The sequence below is a fragment of the Zalophus californianus genome, chromosome 12 (genome assembly GCF_009762305.2).
Source record: "Zalophus californianus isolate mZalCal1 chromosome 12, mZalCal1.pri.v2, whole genome shotgun sequence".
Classification (NCBI taxonomy): domain Eukaryota; kingdom Metazoa; phylum Chordata; class Mammalia; order Carnivora; family Otariidae; genus Zalophus; species Zalophus californianus.
The window spans coordinates 93515237-93535968 of record NC_045606.1 but is presented as its reverse complement, the minus strand read 5'-3'; the positions used below and the strand labels follow the sequence as shown (position 1 = coordinate 93535968).

General features: G+C 38.1%; 1 protein-coding gene across 6 annotated transcripts in view; it reads right to left on the bottom strand.

The window, feature by feature from the left end:
* Positions 1-20732, bottom strand: part of AGK (acylglycerol kinase) — a 105042-nt gene that overhangs the window by 23268 nt on the left and 61042 nt on the right. For 5 of the 6 annotated variants that reach the window (XM_027574885.2, XM_027574880.2, XM_027574883.2 and 2 more), the window contains 5 exons: positions 17165-17240; positions 12162-12254; positions 10426-10458; positions 9271-9365; positions 462-531 (listed from right to left, as the gene is read on the bottom strand). In XM_027574885.2, the coding sequence (XP_027430686.1) occupies positions 462-531; positions 9271-9365; positions 10426-10458; positions 12162-12254; positions 17165-17240 (367 nt within the window). The remainder of the gene's footprint in view (positions 1-461; positions 532-9270; positions 9366-10425; positions 10459-12161; positions 12255-17164; positions 17241-20732) is intronic. The other variant, XM_027574886.2, reaches the window with a different exon arrangement.

The following is a 20732-nucleotide window of genomic DNA, read 5'->3' as shown; positions in this document are numbered from 1 at the left end:
TATTCCAAACCACCACGGGAGATAGAGAAATTATGTGGTCCAAAGGTAATCATTGGAGGAACTAAAAATAGTGACACTATACTGAGAGGAGATCTAGAAGAATTCTTATTTATGACAAAGAGGTCAAGAGGTAGAATCTAAAACTGAAAAATCAAAAAGCAATTCCATAGACTAAACAATAATGATCAACTGTACACCTGAAGATGGTTATGATGGTAACCTTTAGGTTTTGTAAGGGTTTTTTAACACAATTTTAAAAAGTAGCATCATAATCATATTCACTAGTGATAACAACTAGAATAAACAGGTAAAATTCTTTTTTTTTCTGAGAGTTATGCTTGGGATAAGAAAGGATATTATTTTCAGTGTAACCCCATTTGAACCGCTACCTCACATTTTCCTTACCACGTATGTGTGCATTACTTTGGTAATTTTGTCAAACTCTGAAGAAAAGACTCTACCTTGATCTGCAAGACATCAAGTGGAACAGTCTCTCCTTTCACAATGGCAAGTGTAGCATCTGTAATATGTCTAAAAAGACAAAGGGAGGAAATGATCATGTGTGGAAAACAAGCAACCCCTCCCCCACCACACCCATACCCACACTCACACCCACATCCACACACACACATACTCCTGCCCAGAGTACTAACAGGTCAGGAAAAAGACCTACTCCTTCAAAATACTCCAAGATAGCACAACAAATGAATATAAAAGAGTTACTGATACAAATACGGTGGAAGCCTTTGGCAAAGAGAAGTTTATGCAAGGTGCCAATCATTTGTTTACATCACATTTATTGAATCTCTACTATGTGTCTTACCACTAGAAAATATGATACTTAATATTAACAGCATCTTTCATTCATTCAAAGAAATTCAAGCACTTGAAAAAATATTATTTCTTTTGACTCTAATAACCTAAAGGGTAACTAAAGGATAGGATTTGAGCTACCTCAGCAAAATATAATCTGGAACCCAAGACCTATTTCTCTGACTTACCAGGATTACAAGGATGTAATTTTAATGGCTGATTCTTTTGTTCATAGACACAAGACTGTTCCTATCTATAATCTGATCATCAATTGAAAAGTCTATAAGTAAGAAAGGCTAGTACCATTGACAACCGTTCAGGGCATGTGAAACTATGCTAGGCTTAAAAGCAATTCTAGGGTTCAAGCTCTAATTAGATCCCAGGTCAGACACATTAAATTACAACAGTCAGTCAAAGAAATCTTAAATCAACAAGTGGCCAGACAGTATTTGCTCTTGCAGCAGAAAGAACGAGTCAACTCACTTCAAACACTCTCCTTGCCCAGCCTGTCCACCCGTCCTCTCACTTACCCACTGTCTCTTTGCTTGGCTGGCTATTCTCATCCTTCAGATCTTGGCTGAAATGTCACCATTTACCCTAACCAGGCTGTAGGCCCTTCTCTATAATTCTCTAGCACTGAACTATATTCATTTTCCTTCATCACAGATCACAATTTATAAAACACATTTGTTATTTACATCTTTAGTATCTGCCTCCTCCTGGAGACTGAAAGTTCCACAAGGTTAGCAATAATTTACATCCATTACTGACCAATATGAAACCTAACACCTAGCACAGAGCATGGTATAGAATAGGCAATCAGTATTTGATGAATAAATGATTTTATTCTATAAAATTCCAAGCCATTAAAAACACAGAGAAAATAGTATCATGAATTCCTGTGTATTCCTCATCCAGCCTCCACAAGTAGCAATGCATAGCTGATCTTATTTTTTTTCAGAATCTCACCCACTTCTTCCAGTCTGTAGCAAAGCAAATCCCAGATAGCGTTAACACTTTATCCATAGATATTCCTTTATGTATCTCTAAAAGACATATTCCTCTATTCCTAAAAGACTTTTTAAAAAAACAATATCATTATCCTATCTAAAACATAAATAATTCCTTTCCATCAACATTTAGTCAATGTTGAAATTTCCCCAATTAACTCAATTTTTTTCAGTTTCTTTGTTAAATCTGGATCTAACACACTGCAATGGGCTTATATGTCAAGTCTTCTCTGATCTATAGATTCCCTCTCCTTTTCTTTCCCTACCTGTTAAAAACATGGGTTGTCAAATGGTGTTGGGAAAATTGGACAGCCACATGCAGAAGAATGAAACTGGACCATTTCCTTACACCACACACAAAAATAGACTCCAAATGGTTTTGAAAGACCTAAACGTGAGACAGGAGTCCAACAAAATCCTAAAGGAGAACACAGGCAGCAACCTCTTCGACCTCAGCCGCAGCAACTTCTTCCTAGAAACATCACCAAAGGCAAGGGAAGCCAGGGCAATAATGAACTATTGGCGGTTCATCAAGATAAAAAGCTTCTGCACAGCAAAAGAAATAGTCCACAAAACCAAAAGACAACCGACAGAATGGGAGAAAATATTTGCAAATGACATATCAGATAAAGGGCTAGTATCCAAAATCTATAAAGAACTTATCAAACTCAACACCCAGAGAACAAATAATCCAATCAAGAAATGGGCAGAAGACATGAACAGACATTTTTCCAAAGAAGACATCCAAATGGCCAACAGACATGAAAAAGTGCTCAACATTCCTCGGCATCAGGGAAATCCAAATCAAAACCTCAATGAGATACCACCTCACACCAGTCAGAATGGCTAAAATTAACAAGTCAGGAAACGACAGATGTTGGCGGGGATGTGGAGAAAGGGGAGCCCTCCTACACTGTTGGTGGGAATGCAAGCTGGTGCAACCCCTCTGGAAAACAGTATGGAGGTTCCTCAAACAGTAGAAAATAGAGCTCATACGATCCAGCAATTGCACTACTGGGTATTTACCCCAAAGATACAAATGTAGGGATCCGAAGGGGTATGTGCACCCCGATGTTTATAGCAGCAACGTCCACAACAGCCAAACTGTGGAAAGAGCCAAGATGTCCATCGACAGATGAATGGATAAAGAAGAAGTGGTATATATACACCATGGAATATTATGCAGCCATCAAAAGGAATGAGATCTTGCCATTTGCAACGACGTGGATAGAACTGGAGAGTGTTATGCTGAGTGAAATAAGTCAATCAGAGAAAGACATGTATCATATGACCTCACTGATATGAGGAATTCTTAATCTCAGGAAACAAACTGAGGGTTGCTGGAGTGGTGGGGGGTGGGAGGGATGGGGTGGCTGGGTGATAGACATTGGGGAGGGTATGTGCTATGGTGAGCGCTGTGAATTGTGCAAGACTGTTGAATCACAGATCTGTACCTCTGAAACAAATAATGCAATATATGTTAAGAAAAAAAAAAGAAGATAGCAAAAAAAAAAAAAATGGGTTGTCTTACTGTGTTGCTGAGGGTCTGGATTTTACTGATTGCATTCCCATGGTATTAATGTGTGTTAATGCCCTATTCCCTGCATTTCCTAAAAATCTCTATCTGATTCAGCTTGGTGTGTTTGGCAAACATATTCCAGAGGTAGTGGTGTGCACTTCTATCAGTAAGTACATAAAATCTGTTTGCCTTTTTTGTGTGTGTGTAATAGTAGCGACCATTGGTAATCAATAGCTAGATGAGTCAACAGAGTTGCAAAATGGTGATCTTTTAATCCTATTATTCCTTCTAATTTATTATCTGGTCCACAAAGAGAAACTTTCCCTCATCAATGATTTAGGTACCATAAAATAGAAGTCATACGAGAAATATCTGATTTTTTAACTTCACCAATTTTCAAAGTAATAAGCGGATATCCCAGTATCCTCTAAAAAGGACCAATGAGTTTTTCACCTTTATTTCTGAGTATCATTATGAACTCATAAATAATTTTAAATATATTTGATATGTTTCAATGCATTATAGTTATTAGCCTTACTGATACTTAAATTGTCCCAAATGAATGAACTTCAAGGGTGGAGTACAAGGGTCAAGGGTCATTAGATAATTGGAATGAACAATGAGAAAGAGTGGCCAAGGAACGTCCCTGTCAATGTCAACCAAATTGAGGAACTAAGAGCTCCTCCCTAGCACTTACTCACACAAGTAGAGTTATCTATGTTTGAAAGAATTAGTTTAATACTTTAACTTTTTTTAAAATTAGATTGGTTGAGATATAATTTACACATAGCGATTTCATCCTTTTAGGTAAACTGTTCTACAATTTTTGACAAATGCCTTCAGTCATGTAACCATCACCATGACCAAGATATAGAACATTTATGACATCTCAGAAAGTTCCTTCATGGTCCTTTGTGGCCAACCCACTCACCCCACCATAAGCTCCTGGCCAACTACTGTTTTCTGTTTTTTCAGAATGTCAAATAAATTGAAACCAAAAGTATGAAGCCTTAACAGTTTAGCTTTTTAAAACTCCTAGCGTGAGTATGAGATTCATTCATGCTGCTGAATGGATTTAAAGATTGTTTCTTTTTATTGCAGACTTGTATTCCATTGTATGGACATACCGCGGTTTATCCATTCACCAGCTGATGGACATTGGCACCATTCCCAGTTTTTGGCAGTTACAAATGAAGTGACTTTCATGTATACATTTTTGTATGGACATATGTCCTAATTTCTTTTGGGTAAGTATCTAGCAGTATGATTGCTGCTCATAGGTTTAATTTTAAAAGAAACTGCCAAACTCTTTTCCATAGTGGCTATACCATTTTGCATTTCCACCAGCAATATGAGAATTTCAATTGCTTCATGTATTTGTCAGTACTTGATGACATAAGGTTTCTGTCTGGTTTGTTTAAGCCGTCCTAATAGACACATCTCATAGTGGATTCAATTTGCACTTCCCTAACAACTAATGATGAATATTTTTTCATGGGCTTATTTGCCATCCATGTCTTTGGTGAAGGGTCTGTTCAAATATATTGCCCTTCTATTATTTGGCTGTTTGTTTTCTTATTACTGAGTTGTGAGAGTTATTTGTATACTATGGACATTGGTCCTTTACCTTGCAAATATTTTTTTCCAGTCTGCAGCTTGTCTTTTCATTTCCTTAACAATGTTTTTCAGGGGTGCCGGGTGGCTCAGTCCGTTAAGCATCTGCCTTCAGCTCAGGTCATGATCCCAGGGTACTGGGATCAAGCCCACTGTCGTTGGGCTCCCTGATCAACGGGAAGCCTGCTTCTCCCTCTCCCTTTGCCCCTCCACTCTTGAGCAGTGTCTGTCTCTCCCTCTCAAACAAATAAAATCTTAAGAAAAAAAAATACTTTTCAAAGAACAAATGTTTTAAATTTTGCTGAAGCTGAAATTATTTCTTGTTGTTTTTATGATTTCTGCTTTTTGTGTCCTAAGAAATCATTGCCTTGAGGCACCTGGGTGGCCCAGTTGTTAAGAGTCTGCCTTCAGGTCAGGTCAGGATCTCAGGGTTCTGGGATTGAGCCCCACATGGGGCTCCCTGCTCATCGGAGAGCCTGCTTCTCCCTCTCCCCCTGCTTGTGCTCTCTCTTGTGTGCTCTAATACATTAATAAAATCTTTAAAAAAAAAAAAAAATCATTGCCTATCTCCAAGTCACAAAGATTTTCCTCCAGAAGTTTTTATAGTTTTAGGTTTTACATCTAAGTCTATGATCAATTTCATGTTTATTTTTACATATCGTATGAAAGATGGGTTATGGTTCATTTTCTTGCATGTGCTTAGCTAACTGTTGCAGCACCAATTGCTGGAAAAACCCCACTGACTTGCCTGGCACCATTGTCAAAAAAAAATCAAGTGTCTACATATGTGTGGGCCTAATTCTGGACATTTTCTTCTGTTGATCTACTCATTTCTTCTTTTGCTAACACTACACTGTCTTGATTACTGTAACTTTAGAAAATAAGTCTTGGAATCAGATACAGTAAGTCCTCAAACTTTGTGATTCTTTTTCAAAGTTATTCTGGGTTTTCTAGTTCCTTTATTTTTCCACATAAATTTCAGAATCTACATGTCAACATCTGTAAAAGGTCTTCTGCAATTCTGATTGAGATTGTGTTGAATTTAGAAATCATTTGGAGATAACAGACATCTAAATATTGAGTCTTAAAGTCCATGAACACAGATATCTCTCCATTTATTTGTTTTCTTGATTCCTCTATGTTCTGTAGTTTTTAGCATATAAATCTTGTATTTTGTTATATTTATCCCAAAGCATTTCATGTTTTTTTGTAAAAGCTTAGCAATGTTAGTACTACATTGCCTTTATTGTTGTTGTATTTTAGAAAAATACAGTAATTACTAATAAAGTTAAAGATTTATTGTGTCTAGCGTTTAAGTACAACTATAAGAAAGGAGTCACTTAGAAATTACTATAACCTCCATTCAAAAAAGTGTAGTTTCTCTTCTAATATGGCTTCTCCTAATCTATTCTTCACTGTACAGTTCTGGTTAATGTCAATTTGGTAGAAAAAAATCACCTTTCCATAGTAACTGACTGGAATATCTATAAAATGCCTTCTCCTTTAAAAATGTTCTGGCTTAGGTGAAACAGTGAGAGAAGAGAGTGTTCTCTTCAATTTGCTTATATTGTATTAAGTATAGAATTGGCCTCAGTAACTGTACAGCTATCCTATTTTTTATTAACCGTTTTCCATCCTCAATTATCAATAAATATGCATAAAGTCTTCAACATATCCAATAAGTTACCAAGTGTAATTATCTGTCTACCTAACTAGTCCTTATTTTAACTTGTTAACAATCTTCTGAAGTACTGGTGTTGGGCATTTGATAAAGGCAGGTAAAGAAACTGACGCTCAGAGAGATTCAATAAAATTCTCGAGATGACAGAGCAAGCTTGTGGCAAAACGAAATTCAACTGCAGGTCTCACGCCAAGGGCATGCTCTCTTACCCGGTGAGGCTGCTGTGGACGCACCAGAGGAATAGCCATGGGTTCCCAAGGGGCAACCCCACAGCTAACAGTGGGACCAGGCTTAAAATGTAAATCTCTAAGTCAGGAATCACATCCACTTGAATCGGCACTTCTAGCAATGTTAGGTACAGTTTAAGACCCTTTAAGATACCCAAAATATACACATTAACTCAAACACTTAGATTACATTCTGGGCTCCCTGGTAAGCAAAATCAAAGTTAAGAAACAGCCTATTTTACTTTCCCATATTTCCCTATCAACACGTCTTTATCCCATTTTTTCCCTCCAATACAGATGCTATCCAGGAAGTAGGTAGCAGTTTAGAAAATGAGATTCAATTTAGGAGAAAGCAAGAAGCATGATCACAAGTTTAGATTAATCTGATAGGAATACATTAATTCTGAAGGAAGCTATTAGAAAGGATCCAAAAGCTCTGTACTTACTCTGAGTAGTACCGAGCACATTGAGAGGCTTAGGAAGTGCTTTTGAGAGACTGACCTTAAAAAAAAAAAAAAAAAAAAAAATGCTGCAACTGAAAAAGCCTTTTAATATTAATTTTTTTCCAAAATTATCTGGCAGCACACAGCTAAAATACAACCGCAAATTTATCATTCGCCAGCAGTAATTGAAAGTTCTAGCTAAAGTAGCTATAGCACCAGCTATTTTTTTAGAATTATTTACCTGCAACATTCCAAATGCAAGATTCCTTTTTCTCCTGTAGTAATTATGGTACAACAAATCTTGACAGCAGTGCAAAAAGCAAAGCCTTGTTCTTTTAAATGGCCTTCAGCATCTGCCATGTTGAGAGGTCTACAAAATTCTGAACTCAGGGCAGATTTATTTAATTATCTCAGAGCCCTGGGGCATGCTTATAAATTAAGTTTTATAAATCTTTAAATTATAAATAGAAGCAGCAGCAACATTAGTTGAACCCAGGAAAAATCAGCTCCCAGAAAACTGAAGACCTTCAAGAAACTCAGACCTTGAGGGCGGCCACGCTGCCCATAACCTGGCTTTGGGATAGGCAAGGCGTTCTCCAAGGAACATGGTCTCCCTGTGGATGGCTGACATATTTGGGAATGTTGGCAGGGCAGTTCAAATAATCTATATTGACACAGAGGGAAAGACTAACTCTCTAAGGTAACCAAGACCCAAACCAGATAGAATTTATCTCAGATAAGCAAAAATGCTTGAATAATTCATTATTTGTTATATCCATCGCCCCTCGGAAATTCTAAACTAAGAATAAAAAGTCTGGCAAACTGAAATGTCACGTGAGGCTTCAGGATGACTGGTGAAGAGCTGAACGCCCCCATTAGATTAAGGCTTGAAGCAGGAGACGTTTTGACGAAGGCCTGATATACAGGTCTATGGTTGGGCCTTGCGTATGACATATGGACCAAGGCTTTTATGATATATAGAGACAGAGAATTGTTAAAAGATATAAAATGACTCCTAAAATTCTAACAGCAGAAATAAATTCACAAAAACCAACCTAATCAAAATCCCAAAGCAGAAAAAAAACAACAGAAAATCACCTGAGTATTACTATTGTTATGATTCTAGAAGGTTATATAATCAGAAATGCTGTAAGAAGATTTTAATTAATATATTCAACAAGTATTTCTTTATTGACCTCCCGCAACTGTGTCACAAAGCTTACATGAAAGATCAGGCAACTGACAATGAGAGCCTGCAAACAATTTGCTCGATTATACTATTTATCACTGTCAAAGCCAGGACTCAAATTCAAGATTCCTATCTTCTTGAAAGACTACAGCTTTGTTTACATAACGCTTTCAAGAGAAAAGAGTGATAACAACAATCTGCCTGACTCCTGAAGACAGTCAGACTCAGAGCAATTTAATTTCGATGCTAGGGCTACAATGCTTTCCCAACTGCTTTATCCATACTGCCTTCCACTTTAGGCATTCCCCAAAGGATGGGACTATTATTTCGATGTTCTAGTTACTTATATTAGCAAGATAATGAAGCCAAGGCTAGCCGTTCAGTTTTCACAAGGGACTTGCTATTTGTCATCATGTATTTTTAAAGCAAAAAAAATGATCAATGCAAATCTGACTTCACTAGAGAATCTTACAAAATAAAGGCACAAAGATAGTTCGGATCGGGGATGCTATCTTCAGAACTGACAGAAGGACATCAGTATTCATCTCTACACCTGATCTGGGCACTTGATACCAGAGCAGCAGGGTCTCAGAACCCAACAGGGAAACTCCCAATGAACTGAAAGGTTGTACTTTGATCTGGGTCCTCCTCTTAATGATTTGAAGTTCCATGCTATCCAAACCAAAAACAAAAAATTCTTATCACCCACACATGAACTGTCCATTCCCAGGCTCACTCACCCACAAATGCCACTACCCCACATTGACAACCTACTGGACTTTGTTTCCACTTTCGGCAAAGAGGGTAGGACTCAAACTACTGGTCTGTCCCAGTGGGATAAATCCAATGGGAATTTTACTGAAGGAAGCCTAAGGGGAAAAAAGAAGAGGAAAGTTTTTACAGTTATGGTCAGAGAATCAGACTGAACAGAGAGACACAGACGTGTCCACTATGACAAAGTAACTGACCCTCAGTGCATCACCCCATCTCTCCCTGCCCTAGACCAGCAATCAGATAACGCGAAGTGAGTGGTTTCTAGAATGAGGCAGGCCTCGGAAACAAGAGGACTCTGTGAATTTGGAAGAAATATGTGGGTACTCATTAACAGCAACTTGTTGAAAGAAATTGGGTTACAAAAAGGAGGGTCTTAAAGATATTAGATAAACGTGCTATTGTGACAGAGACTGCATTTTGTTGTCACACTATTCGAAAAAGTTGTGGATAAACCAGAAATATCTAACATTTGTACAGTAACTATTAACAGTGTTTTATAAACAATCTCGAGTGTAAAGAAGGCAAAGAGAACAAGCAAGTTCAAGCAGCAGTCGTTCCTCCGTCTCTCCCCTCCCTTCCCCAGAGGAAACCACTATCCTGCCAATGCTGTGATACCTTTCCTGCCACGTTATTATTCTTTTACGACATATTTACACATCCATTAATAGTATGCAGTGTTGCTCTCTGAATTGCACAACATACTTTGGCAACCTGCCTTTTATATTCAGTATTTTTTAGACTTAATCATGTTTATAGATATTTATATATCTATATGTCTATAAATCTATAAATATTTATAGATATTTATAGATCTAACTCATTCATTCTTACTGCTACGTGGCTTCCAGTATATGATTATACCATCATTTATTTATGAAGGAATTCTGTGAAGAGAAGTTTCCATGGGAAAAATTTATATTTCAAACAATAGCTTTTCTGGTAAAAGCTCTCAGGCGCTCTGGAACGCTAAAACAGCGGAGCCCGCCGCAGATTAATCAAAGTGTTCTAGGACACAGGCAGTAGTACTTTATTTGCTAAAACCCAAAGAAGCACAATTTGTGCCCACCTTCAATTATAAAATGGCGAAAAAAGGTAAAAGGAGATAAAAAGCACGGAAATGTAAAAGCTAAAACGCAATCACTCTTGAAAGCTCACCTCATCTGCTCTTCGAAGAACTCCAGTAATAACCTACAAACGTTAAAAAAAAATTATTATAAACAACGTGTAGTTCCCTTATCAAACAAGAACTGGATTCAGTTTTCACGGATCACAAACTTGTATCTTGTTCTCTTCTTAGAGACTATGTCAAAAGATGTACTGGCTTTTTGAACATACAGTGTTCTGCAGGGGGTTCAGAGCAAAATTAAGATTTGATTCTTGACCTAAGATCAATAGTCCAATAAAGGCTAAGGTGAAATAATTACAAAACCTCCACATTATATTAGCAAAATTGTTCTGCATTCTCTAAACTGGATCCAAATGTGAGCCACACAGTGATCATACAGAGGAGCCTGGGTTCTACTACACATACACACACAGGAACAAAAGTCACGCTTTGCTACACGCAGAGGAGTCTGTGCTCAACAAAGATTTATGAAGACAAGGGGAACTGTAGCTCCTCTTTTAAAAGATATTTTTTAATTTCAATTTGTACGTGATTTTTTATTTTTAAAATATGATATCCATGCCTTATATTAGTGGTGAAAAATACCTGAAGAAGGAAATGCTTTCTCATCATCCCATCATGCTGGATAACCATCATGAATCAGTTGCTTACGTTTTGGCCTATTTCCCCCCAATCCTTTTTTTATTCACTGCATATTTGTACATGACTGAGATTATACCAAATACACGATTTGGTCTATTTCTTAAAAACATTTTGTAAAGTAAGGACGGATGCCAGTCTTCTCCCTTCACCTCCTGCCTCAGTGAATTTCAGGATTACATGGGGCCGTCATGAGGTCTACTTCATTCTTTGTTGGCATGCTATCAGTATTCTTCACACTTCATTAAAAAGCCATAAAAACAATTCCAGGATCATTAGCACAGCCTTTCTAAAAGCAGCTTACTAAGGCTCACATAACTGCTAAGTCAAACATAGGACACTGCTCTGTCTGCTATTAGCTCCGGATCCCTCGATACTGAGGAAACCACCAAACAGAGGCAAAAGGCCATCAGAAATGAGGCCCAGCTGTGAATTATGGCCCACAGGATGGAAGGACTGAGCAGCAGGAGGGTCCCCTGCACGGGGCTCTTCAGGGGCTTCTAATACGTAATGAAGGTTCCAGTCTGTTGCCCTCGAAAGGAAGAGCACTTCTAGGGCAATGCACTTACTGTCCTTACTGGACCAGAGTAAGCATTAGGGACATGAAATTTTAAAACAAAGGCAGATACATACACCTGAACTTGTAGATCCCTGCCTCTAACTGTACTACTAGGAGAGAACATTCCATGCAATGGAAATGATGTGAGAACAGAAGCATTTTTTCAAAAGGGGATCTAAGTTTATTTTATTTATTTTATAAGAACCATCCCTCATAATTAAAACTGATTCCCTAACTCCCTAACACACAGGGCTACTCCATCAGTTTCCAAAACGTAAAAAGCTTATCAAACCCACCACCATTTCTTCTCCTTATTTATTCAATTTTATCCTACTTAAATTTGACAAAACAAAAATCCTATACGCTGGGTATAAAGTTTATACAAAACAACAGAATAAAAGTGCATGACAGAAATGTAATGCTACACCTGTTTCAGGGAGTAGGAATCCTAAAAAAATAAATTACAAAGAATTTCCTTAAATTATAACCACTTTATGCCATTGTTCTAAGATCTAATTTCCATTTTATTCACTTTCAAAATGGTTTTGAAAAGAAAAACAGCCATACCTCCTGCAATGTACCATCTCCTCCTGCAACGATGATCACATCTGTGTTTTCCATCAGTTCCAGGAGTTTCTTGGCTTGGCCCTCATAATCGGTCTGAAATACAAAAGAAGTCTTTGGTAAATTTCCCATCCTAGGGCCATAAAAATCAAAGATTTAAAAATATAGGACATTTTCTTTAAAGTTCAACACAGAGTCTTTCCTCAAATTCTACATAATTGATAGACACAAAAAATTCAGTAGCTATCAAAGCAATCCTGTATATAGTTTTGCACTGTTTAGAGTTGGAAGGGACCTCAGAAACCATCTTTAACCTTCCCTTAAAAATAAAACCCAAGCTCAGTGATCTGTCTCAAGTTATACAGTTAGCTAGTCAAAGGACTCATTTCCAGGCCAGTGCAGAATCTATTATACCATTTACCCAGCACCTTTCACCTGAAAGCAGGAAGTCAAGTGTATATGCAAATAGAGAGCCACCGATGTAATGAAAAGAGCACAGATTTGGGAGCCCAAGAGACCCAGATTAAACCCCAACTCTGCTACTTTTCAGCTGAGTGGCCTTAAACTCTAAGGACCTTAATTGCCTTACCAATGAAATTATGTGTGTTGGGGTTGGGGTTGGGGTAATAATAGCTTCCCCATGGTACTGTTGTAAAGCAGTATATAAAGCAACTAGCAAGTAACTGTTCATGACTGGTACTGTACTTAAATGAAAGGCTGGGTTTTGCTATGATTATACAACAAAGTACAGGTGTGACTCAGAGTAGTGACAAAACAGTACTAAACCTCACCATTTTTATTGAGAGTATTTCCTCTCAGATATGTATGCAGGCTTCAATGAATCATCTAAGCCACTGCCTCTAAAACCAAACATTAAATTCTAGAACGCATAATGCAGCTAACGCTAACATGGTAAACATCCTCTCTCCTACTGACACGGTACTAGACACACTAATAGACCAAAATTAAAAATGTGAAATGCAGATGGGCTAGAGCACCTGAGCACAGATAAGAGAGGAAAAAGGAAGTCCCTAAACTAACACCATGAATTTTATGAGGAATTATTCCATTTTTATTCTAAAAATGAAATGGCTGGCTTTATAGTTACACATTTGCAAATAGTAAATTTTTTTAAAAGAATATATGCCAATCCTTATTAAAAGAATGGTTTGTGAGTACCCTGAAATAAGTCATCACTGGGAATCAGTATGGGTTTGCTAAGAACGAGGCATTTCAGACTATCCTCAACTTCTTTGGCATTAGCTAGATCAGTAGATAAAGGAAACCAGACAGACATTGTATCTGCCCTTCAGCAAGGCACCTGGTAAGCTATTTGATGACATCCATGGGGACAAGATGGAGAAATGTGGAAATAATATGCTAGAATACAAGTAGGTTAGTTAATTACCAACTGAAGGTCTGTGCTCCAAGTGAGGAGCTCAGTGGAGTGACATCAAATTGCAGGTAGATTCCTAGTGACATTACTTTAGGGCTTTCCCTTGAGCCTTTTTTTTTTTTTTAAAGTAGGCTCCACAGTGGAACCCAACTCGGGGCTTGAACTCACAACTCTGAGATCAAGACCTGAGGTGAAAGCAAGCACCAGATGCTTAACAGACTGAGCCACCCAGGTGCCTGGAGCCTTTTTCTATACAGTGCTATCAACAACAGAGGTGAAAGGCAACTTACTGAATATGCAAATGACAATCTTTTACAAAACAGACACTGGCCTCCTTACTCCTCAAACATGCCGAGTATACTCCTGCTTCAAAGTCCTGATCATGCAGTGCAATATCCTTAGCCCCGATTCCTTCCCTTCCGCATCTGCAGTACTCACTCACTTGCCTCAGGTCTCTGCTGAATAGTCATCATCTCAAACGGGTCTTCCTTCACCTTCTGAACTAAACTAACACCCCATTACTCCTGGTCCCCTTACTTGGCTTGACTTTCTTCATGGCACTCATCACCATCTGACAAACCATGTTTATGTATCTGTTTCTTTATCTGCAACTCTCCCTTTCCCACTTCGAATAGAAGCTCTTTGGGGACAGACATGGAAAGTTTATTTTGTTCAGACTGTATCCCCAATACCTAGAACAGGGTTTAGCTCACAGGAAGGAGTCAATAAATACCAGCAAAAAAATATTAATAAGTGTAAGTACACAAATGAAAGAACCAAAAATCAAAAATATTTCTACAGATTTAATAGGCCATAATTTAAAAGACAACATTTATAGAGATAACCTACTTGAGGCTCTGGTGATAAGAAGAAAATTCCAAATGCAGCAACAAAGCAAGGATTAAAAAAAAAAGTGGCCTAATTGTATTAAATAAAGAAAAGTGAATCAAGACAACAGGTAGCATAACATGATACCAGAGAATTGTTACTTTTGCTGGGTATGATAATGACACTGAAGTTACGTAGAAAAGTAGCCTTATTATTATTATTTTTTTAAGTGCACACTGAAGTATCGAGGGGTAAAATGACATGACGTCTATCATTTACTTCAGAGAACCCAGCTACCAGGTGAAGATGCCTGCTGGGGGCCACACGAGCCAGACAACAGCCGGCCCGACCTACCGATGTGCGAGGCAGGACTTCCCTGCTCAGCCATGCCATGGAGGGCCCCAGGTGTGACCAGCACAAGGGCAGCTCTGAACAGACTGCTGACCAACAGAATCGGAAGCAAAGAACCAGTTGTCAAGGTAGTGTGTTATGTAGCAGTAGATAACTCGTATAGAAATAAATGTAGCAATAATTACAATAAAATGTTAATGGACTCAGTGACCCAGGAAAAACACCAAAAAAAGATTGGATCTTTTAAATACTGTTTTCATGCCTTACCAATAAAGCCTCTAAAATATAAAGATACAAAAAGGCTGAGAGTAAAGGGATAAAAATATTACACCAAGCAAAACCCAACCAAAGTAATAGTAGAGTCCCTAGGAACACTAGATAAGATATAGACAGACTGGGGCCGAGGCAGTACTGGTGCTGAAGAGAATCGCTCTAGGACAGGGTCAAAACACGAGAAAAATGAAGCCATGTGAAACCTGAGAGCATCTACTGACATCATCTCAAGATATAAAAAGCAAAAATGAACTACAAAGGGAAATAGAAAAACCCCCAATAACAGTGGGAGATTTCCAAAAGCCCCCTCTCAATATAGTTAAAGCAGAAGAAAAAATCAGTAAGGACACAGAAGACTAGAACCACACAATGAACAGACTTGACTTACTGGACGTGTGCAGAACTGGTACCCAATAATGAAAACAAAACACACACTAGGCTATTAGTGGACCATAACGCAATGAAGTAAGAAATCAATAACAAAAAGATAACTAGAAAAACTTTATATTCGGAAATTTAAAAACATGTCTAAATAACTCATAGGTCAAACAAAAACCATGATGGGAATTAGAAAATATTTTTAAATGAATGATAATGAAAATATTATATATCAACACTTAGAAGATGCAGTTGGAGCAACAGAGGGAAATTTATAGCTTTCAATACATAGGATAAGGGTAAAAAATAAGCATCCATGGGGCGCCTGGGTGGCTCAGTTGGTTAAGTGACTGCCTTCGGCTCAGGCCATGATCCTGGAGTCCCGGGATCGAGTCCCATGTCAGGCTCCCTGCTCAGCAGGGAGTCTGCTTCTCCCTCTGACCCTCTTCCCTCTCGTGCTCTCTATCTCTCATTCTCTCTCTCAAATAAATAAAATCTTAAAAAAAAATAAGCATTCAAGTTAAAATGTGAGAACAGAACAGCAGAAAAAAAATCCAAAGTAAGTAGAATGAAGGAAATAGTAAAAACAGACTAGAAATTCATGAAACGAACATAAACGAGGATCAACAAGCCAAAAAATGATTCTTGACAAGGATTAACTGACATACCTCTTACAAGACTATTGAGAGAAAAATAAGAGGGCACAAATAAAATGAAGAATTAAAACAAGATATTACAAATGTTACAGAAACTTACAAGTTAAAAATTGGAAATTATTAACTTGATACCAATTAATTTGGAACCTAGATGGAAGCAGCAAATTCCTTGAAGATGTTGCACCAAAATTAATTCGAGAATAGAACTTGACTACTTCTAGAACCATTAAAGACATTTAATACACAAAACATTTTCCCCTCAAAGACAGCTCCAGGTACAGATGGTCTGATCGGAGTTCACTCGAACATTCAAGGAAGATCTCTTACGTAAGTATTCTGGGCTCTCTCACACGTAGAGTTTAACGTGCGTTACAAACACTCACATCAATGTCAGTTTTCTTCCCCTTTCTCCCATCCCTGGAGACAGACACCTGGAAGACCACATTGCAGACCAGGTGGACAAAAGAGTTCAACGTTTCATGGTAAGCTGGACTAAATTACCTTTTCATCTCTGATTTCATGAAAATGTGTAATATTAAAAATACACCACAGACTTACAAACGTGACAACAGAGTGATTTTTCACCAAATGCACACACCTGAGTGCACACCACACACTTATCACTTAAAAGTCAACAGGGTGGAGTCTTAGGGCATCTTCTGTCTAGCACAATTCCTTCTAACTTATTTTTGTCCCTTTTTCTTAGCTAAATATTGCAAATTCTAAAGCTTTACCATTGAAAAGTCCTCACCAGAGAGAAAATGTTTACCTGTCTGTGGAGCTACGAAGAAATTACTCAAAGTGGAAATATTTTTATTTTTAGGAAAAGAATTCTTACAGCTATAACTACTTTCATCTTCCAAGAGACAATGATTCCACATCCCAGCTTTCAGATGAAAGGAACCAAGTTCATGCCTCCATCTAATCTTATTCTGAAAATGAAAAGCTGACAATGCTTTGAAAAAAACAAAACCACTTTTATTAACGATCAGAACAAAGACACGTTGATCTCTCTGCTCCCAGCTTCTTACGTGATAAGTGATTTCTGCTACAAAGTCAAGAGAAGAGGGTAAGTCACAAGGAGTGGTAGCTCGGAAAAAATCAACACTCTGGAGTGTTCTTACCTTAACGACAGTCACATCCATGCCAGATAAGTGTAAAATCGGGGCAGCATTTTTTTCAAATAGAGTCCTTGCTTTGCTGTAAAGGAAAAAAAACAAAAATTTTGACACGAGTTCTCAAGAGGAAGAAAAAATAGCCCAACCGTCTTCGCTAGAGTAGAACAAGAAACAGCCTGAGAAACACAGGTTTCCTTCTTTTGTGCAAGTGCAGGAAGTTGAACAATGAGTCATCGGGTTCTAGGGATAGAAATGGAGACGCTAACACTCTGGCGCCTCCAGGAGTTTACTTTCTAATACAATCAGCTATCACCATTTGGGATACTTGCAGTTCATTATCTAGTTCCTCTAGAGGAAGAATGTAACACTACATATGGCCCCGCTCAGGACACAATGCTTGATTCATTCAGCAAGTATTTATTGAGCACCTATTACATGCTAGACACAGGGGGTAGGAGCCAGGGATACAACAAGACAAAGCGGACAAAACACCTGCAACTTAAGTAGGATGTAATAAGTCCTCATAGAACTTATTTATATTCCAGTGGTAGAGGGAGGACAGTGTATTTAACATTTTTCATGTAGCCTGAAGGAATAAATGTATTAATTCTAACTCAGTGGATATACAACCTTTGAGGGAGAAATACATCCTTTTTAACAATTTCATATACTAGAGGTATCTCCATTTCTTGGATTTCAAACCTGTCGTGAAATCCCTGGAGAAGGAGCAAAATTCTTTTCCATGATGGCAGAAATTCTGCTAAGAAAAGGAAAGTCTGAAATTATCTAATGCAACTTTAGGATAATGGGCAGCTTGTCTGAAGCTCCCAGGCAGTCACATCCTTCTCTTTGCGGCCCCATCACTTTGTATACACCCCTGCGAGGAATTTCCATATGGCATGACAATCAGTGATTTGCAGGACAGTCTTTGGGATGAGACTGGAAAACTTGCAAAAACAGACACCAAATATTATAATCCTAGAGCCCCCCCCAGCCTCTAGGATTATGTCTGGCACACTCAGAAGATACTTAATAAGTATCTGATGAATTAATGTACTAATGCGTGAATAAATGAACCTGCCCCAAATGCAGACATGTAAATTCTGCGGGAAAGGAAACAGCAGGATTTTGAAGCCTTGTGAGAACAGAAACAGTTAAAGAGCCCTTTGAAAAGAGAGAAAGAGAGAGAGAGAGAGAGAGAGAGAGAGAGAGAGAGTGTGTGTGTGTGTGTGTGTGTGTGTGTGTGTGTGTGTGTGTGTTTTAAAAGCATCGTACACGGGCACCTGGGTGGCTCAGTTGGTTAAGCGACTGGCTTCGGCTCAGGTCATGATCCTGGAGTCCCAGGATCGAGTCCCACATTGGGCTCCCTGCTCAGCGGGGAGTCTGCTTCTCCCCCTGCGCCTCCCCCCTCTCGTGCTCTATCTCATTCTCTCTCTCAAATAAATAAAATCTTTAAAAAATAAAAATAAAATAAAATAAAAGCATCATACACATCATTCTGACAGTGACTCTTGTCCAATTCCAGGCAGGAGTCAGAAACACAGCCCAGGAATCAAGGGATGCAAAAGTTGCAAGAAGTCCCCAATGGCATGGTCTCAAAGTTAAACATGCCTATCAGTGGACCTGTCTTTCACCCAAATATTTTCAACTATCTCATCAGGGAAAAAAAAGCAAACAAAAACTAGAACTTTCGAAACAACAGCGAACATGTAACTTTCACATCCACATTTACTCAGTCCTCTTTCAAAGATTTTTTTTTTAAACCAGTGATGCATGCTTTGACTCTCTTAAGAGTATTTTATACTAGAATTCTAGAGATGCTAAGGTAGCTAATGAGGAGCATGTATAGTCATGCACAAACCAAATTCAACATTCTTTAAAAAGAAACCACCAAATGGCAGACAGAAGCATGTAACATTTCTTATGAATTAAAATAGAAATGGAGAAATTGGACAAATTTTCACAAGGACCATTCAAAAAAAAGTATCTCAGACCAAGGGCCTACCTGAGCATGTTGTAAGCAAATTATACAAATATCCCCTGCCCTTTCTCCTGACCTGAATGCTTATTCAAATGAACGGGAAAGGCTAAATGAAAATTCCCTCTTTCCAGCTCACCACTTCTGGGGTTTAACCCAACAACAAAGGGCTAAGCTAGTGATACTACAAATGTTTCCCCTTCCAGGGTTGTTTTCATTACTGGATTGATAAGAAAAGATCAGCTGGAGGTAGATCAGCTCTATCTGAGAAGTAAAACTCTGGACAAGACTCAATCAGCTGTATTAATCATTTTTTTTTAAATTTTATTTATTTATTTGACAGAGAGAGAGAGACAGTGAGAGAGGGAACACAAGCAGGGGGAGTGGGAGAGGGAGAAGCAAGCTTCCCGCTGAGCAGGGAGCCCGATGTGGGGCTCGATCCCAGGACCCTGGGACCATGACCTGAGCCGAAGGCAGACGCTTAACGACTGAGCCACCCAGGCGCCCTGTATTAATCATTTTTAACAAATCTGTAAGATCCTCCAAGTTAAAGAAATAATGATTTGAACATTTGGGTTTTTATTCACATCTTTATGTGATGCCACAGCTGTGGAAAATCTCTAAAATTCTAATGTTCCCTAAAAAAGATTGAAAAACAAGTGCTACCAGTAAGAAATGCATTATTTATTATATAATTAAAGGTGAGACAGCACCAGAGCTAAATAAAAACTTTATATACCTACTGCAATTTCCAGGTTCACGTACACAAACAAAAATTACTTCTTAATGTATTATTTATTAATGCTGTTTTAAACACACAGTTATCTTACTTCTTAAAGTGCCTATGTAGTTTTAAAACCAGTACTACATAATGAAATAGCTACATGATGAATTATATATTACGTGTCAGAGTAGAGCCAAGGTGACAAAAATAGTGCAATTAAATAGTGAAAGCTTTAGGGAAAAAAAAAAAGATGCTGGAGAGCTTCAGAGTGGCTGATACCCAGAAGCACGCGGGGATTCACCTTGCTAAAGGGGACAATAACTGTAGCAGACTTTCCCTAGCCTCACCTTGAAAGATAAAAATATTCTACTTTTAAACAATAATCCAACTTTAAAAATGTCAATACATTTACATGTAAAAATATAAACAGAACCTAAAACTGCTCTAAAAAAGTTTGTTTTTTAATGTGATTATCCCTTATAAGTAGGAACTTTTAAAAGTAACAGATTATAGCTTAAACAAACTGCCATATATTTTTCTGTATCAGACATAGCAAGTTCCTAACTAACTAGGTCTCTAAAGGAATAGAACCTAGAACAGTTATACTCAAGTAGGCAGAGGGAGAGCTACAAGCACTTTCAGGAAGGGTGGGGGAGCAAAGTAGAGACTGTTTTCAACCTAGCCGACTGGTCAATAATAATCACAGTGGCTTCTATTCCCTTCGCCCAGTGCTTACCATGAAATGGAAACGCTGAGCACATCATAGGCATCATTTCACTTAATTGCAAAGGCACCTATTCTATATGGCAATTTTATAAGGTATGAGCTATTACTTTTCCCACTTTACAGATGGGTGCACTGAGGATTGAAGC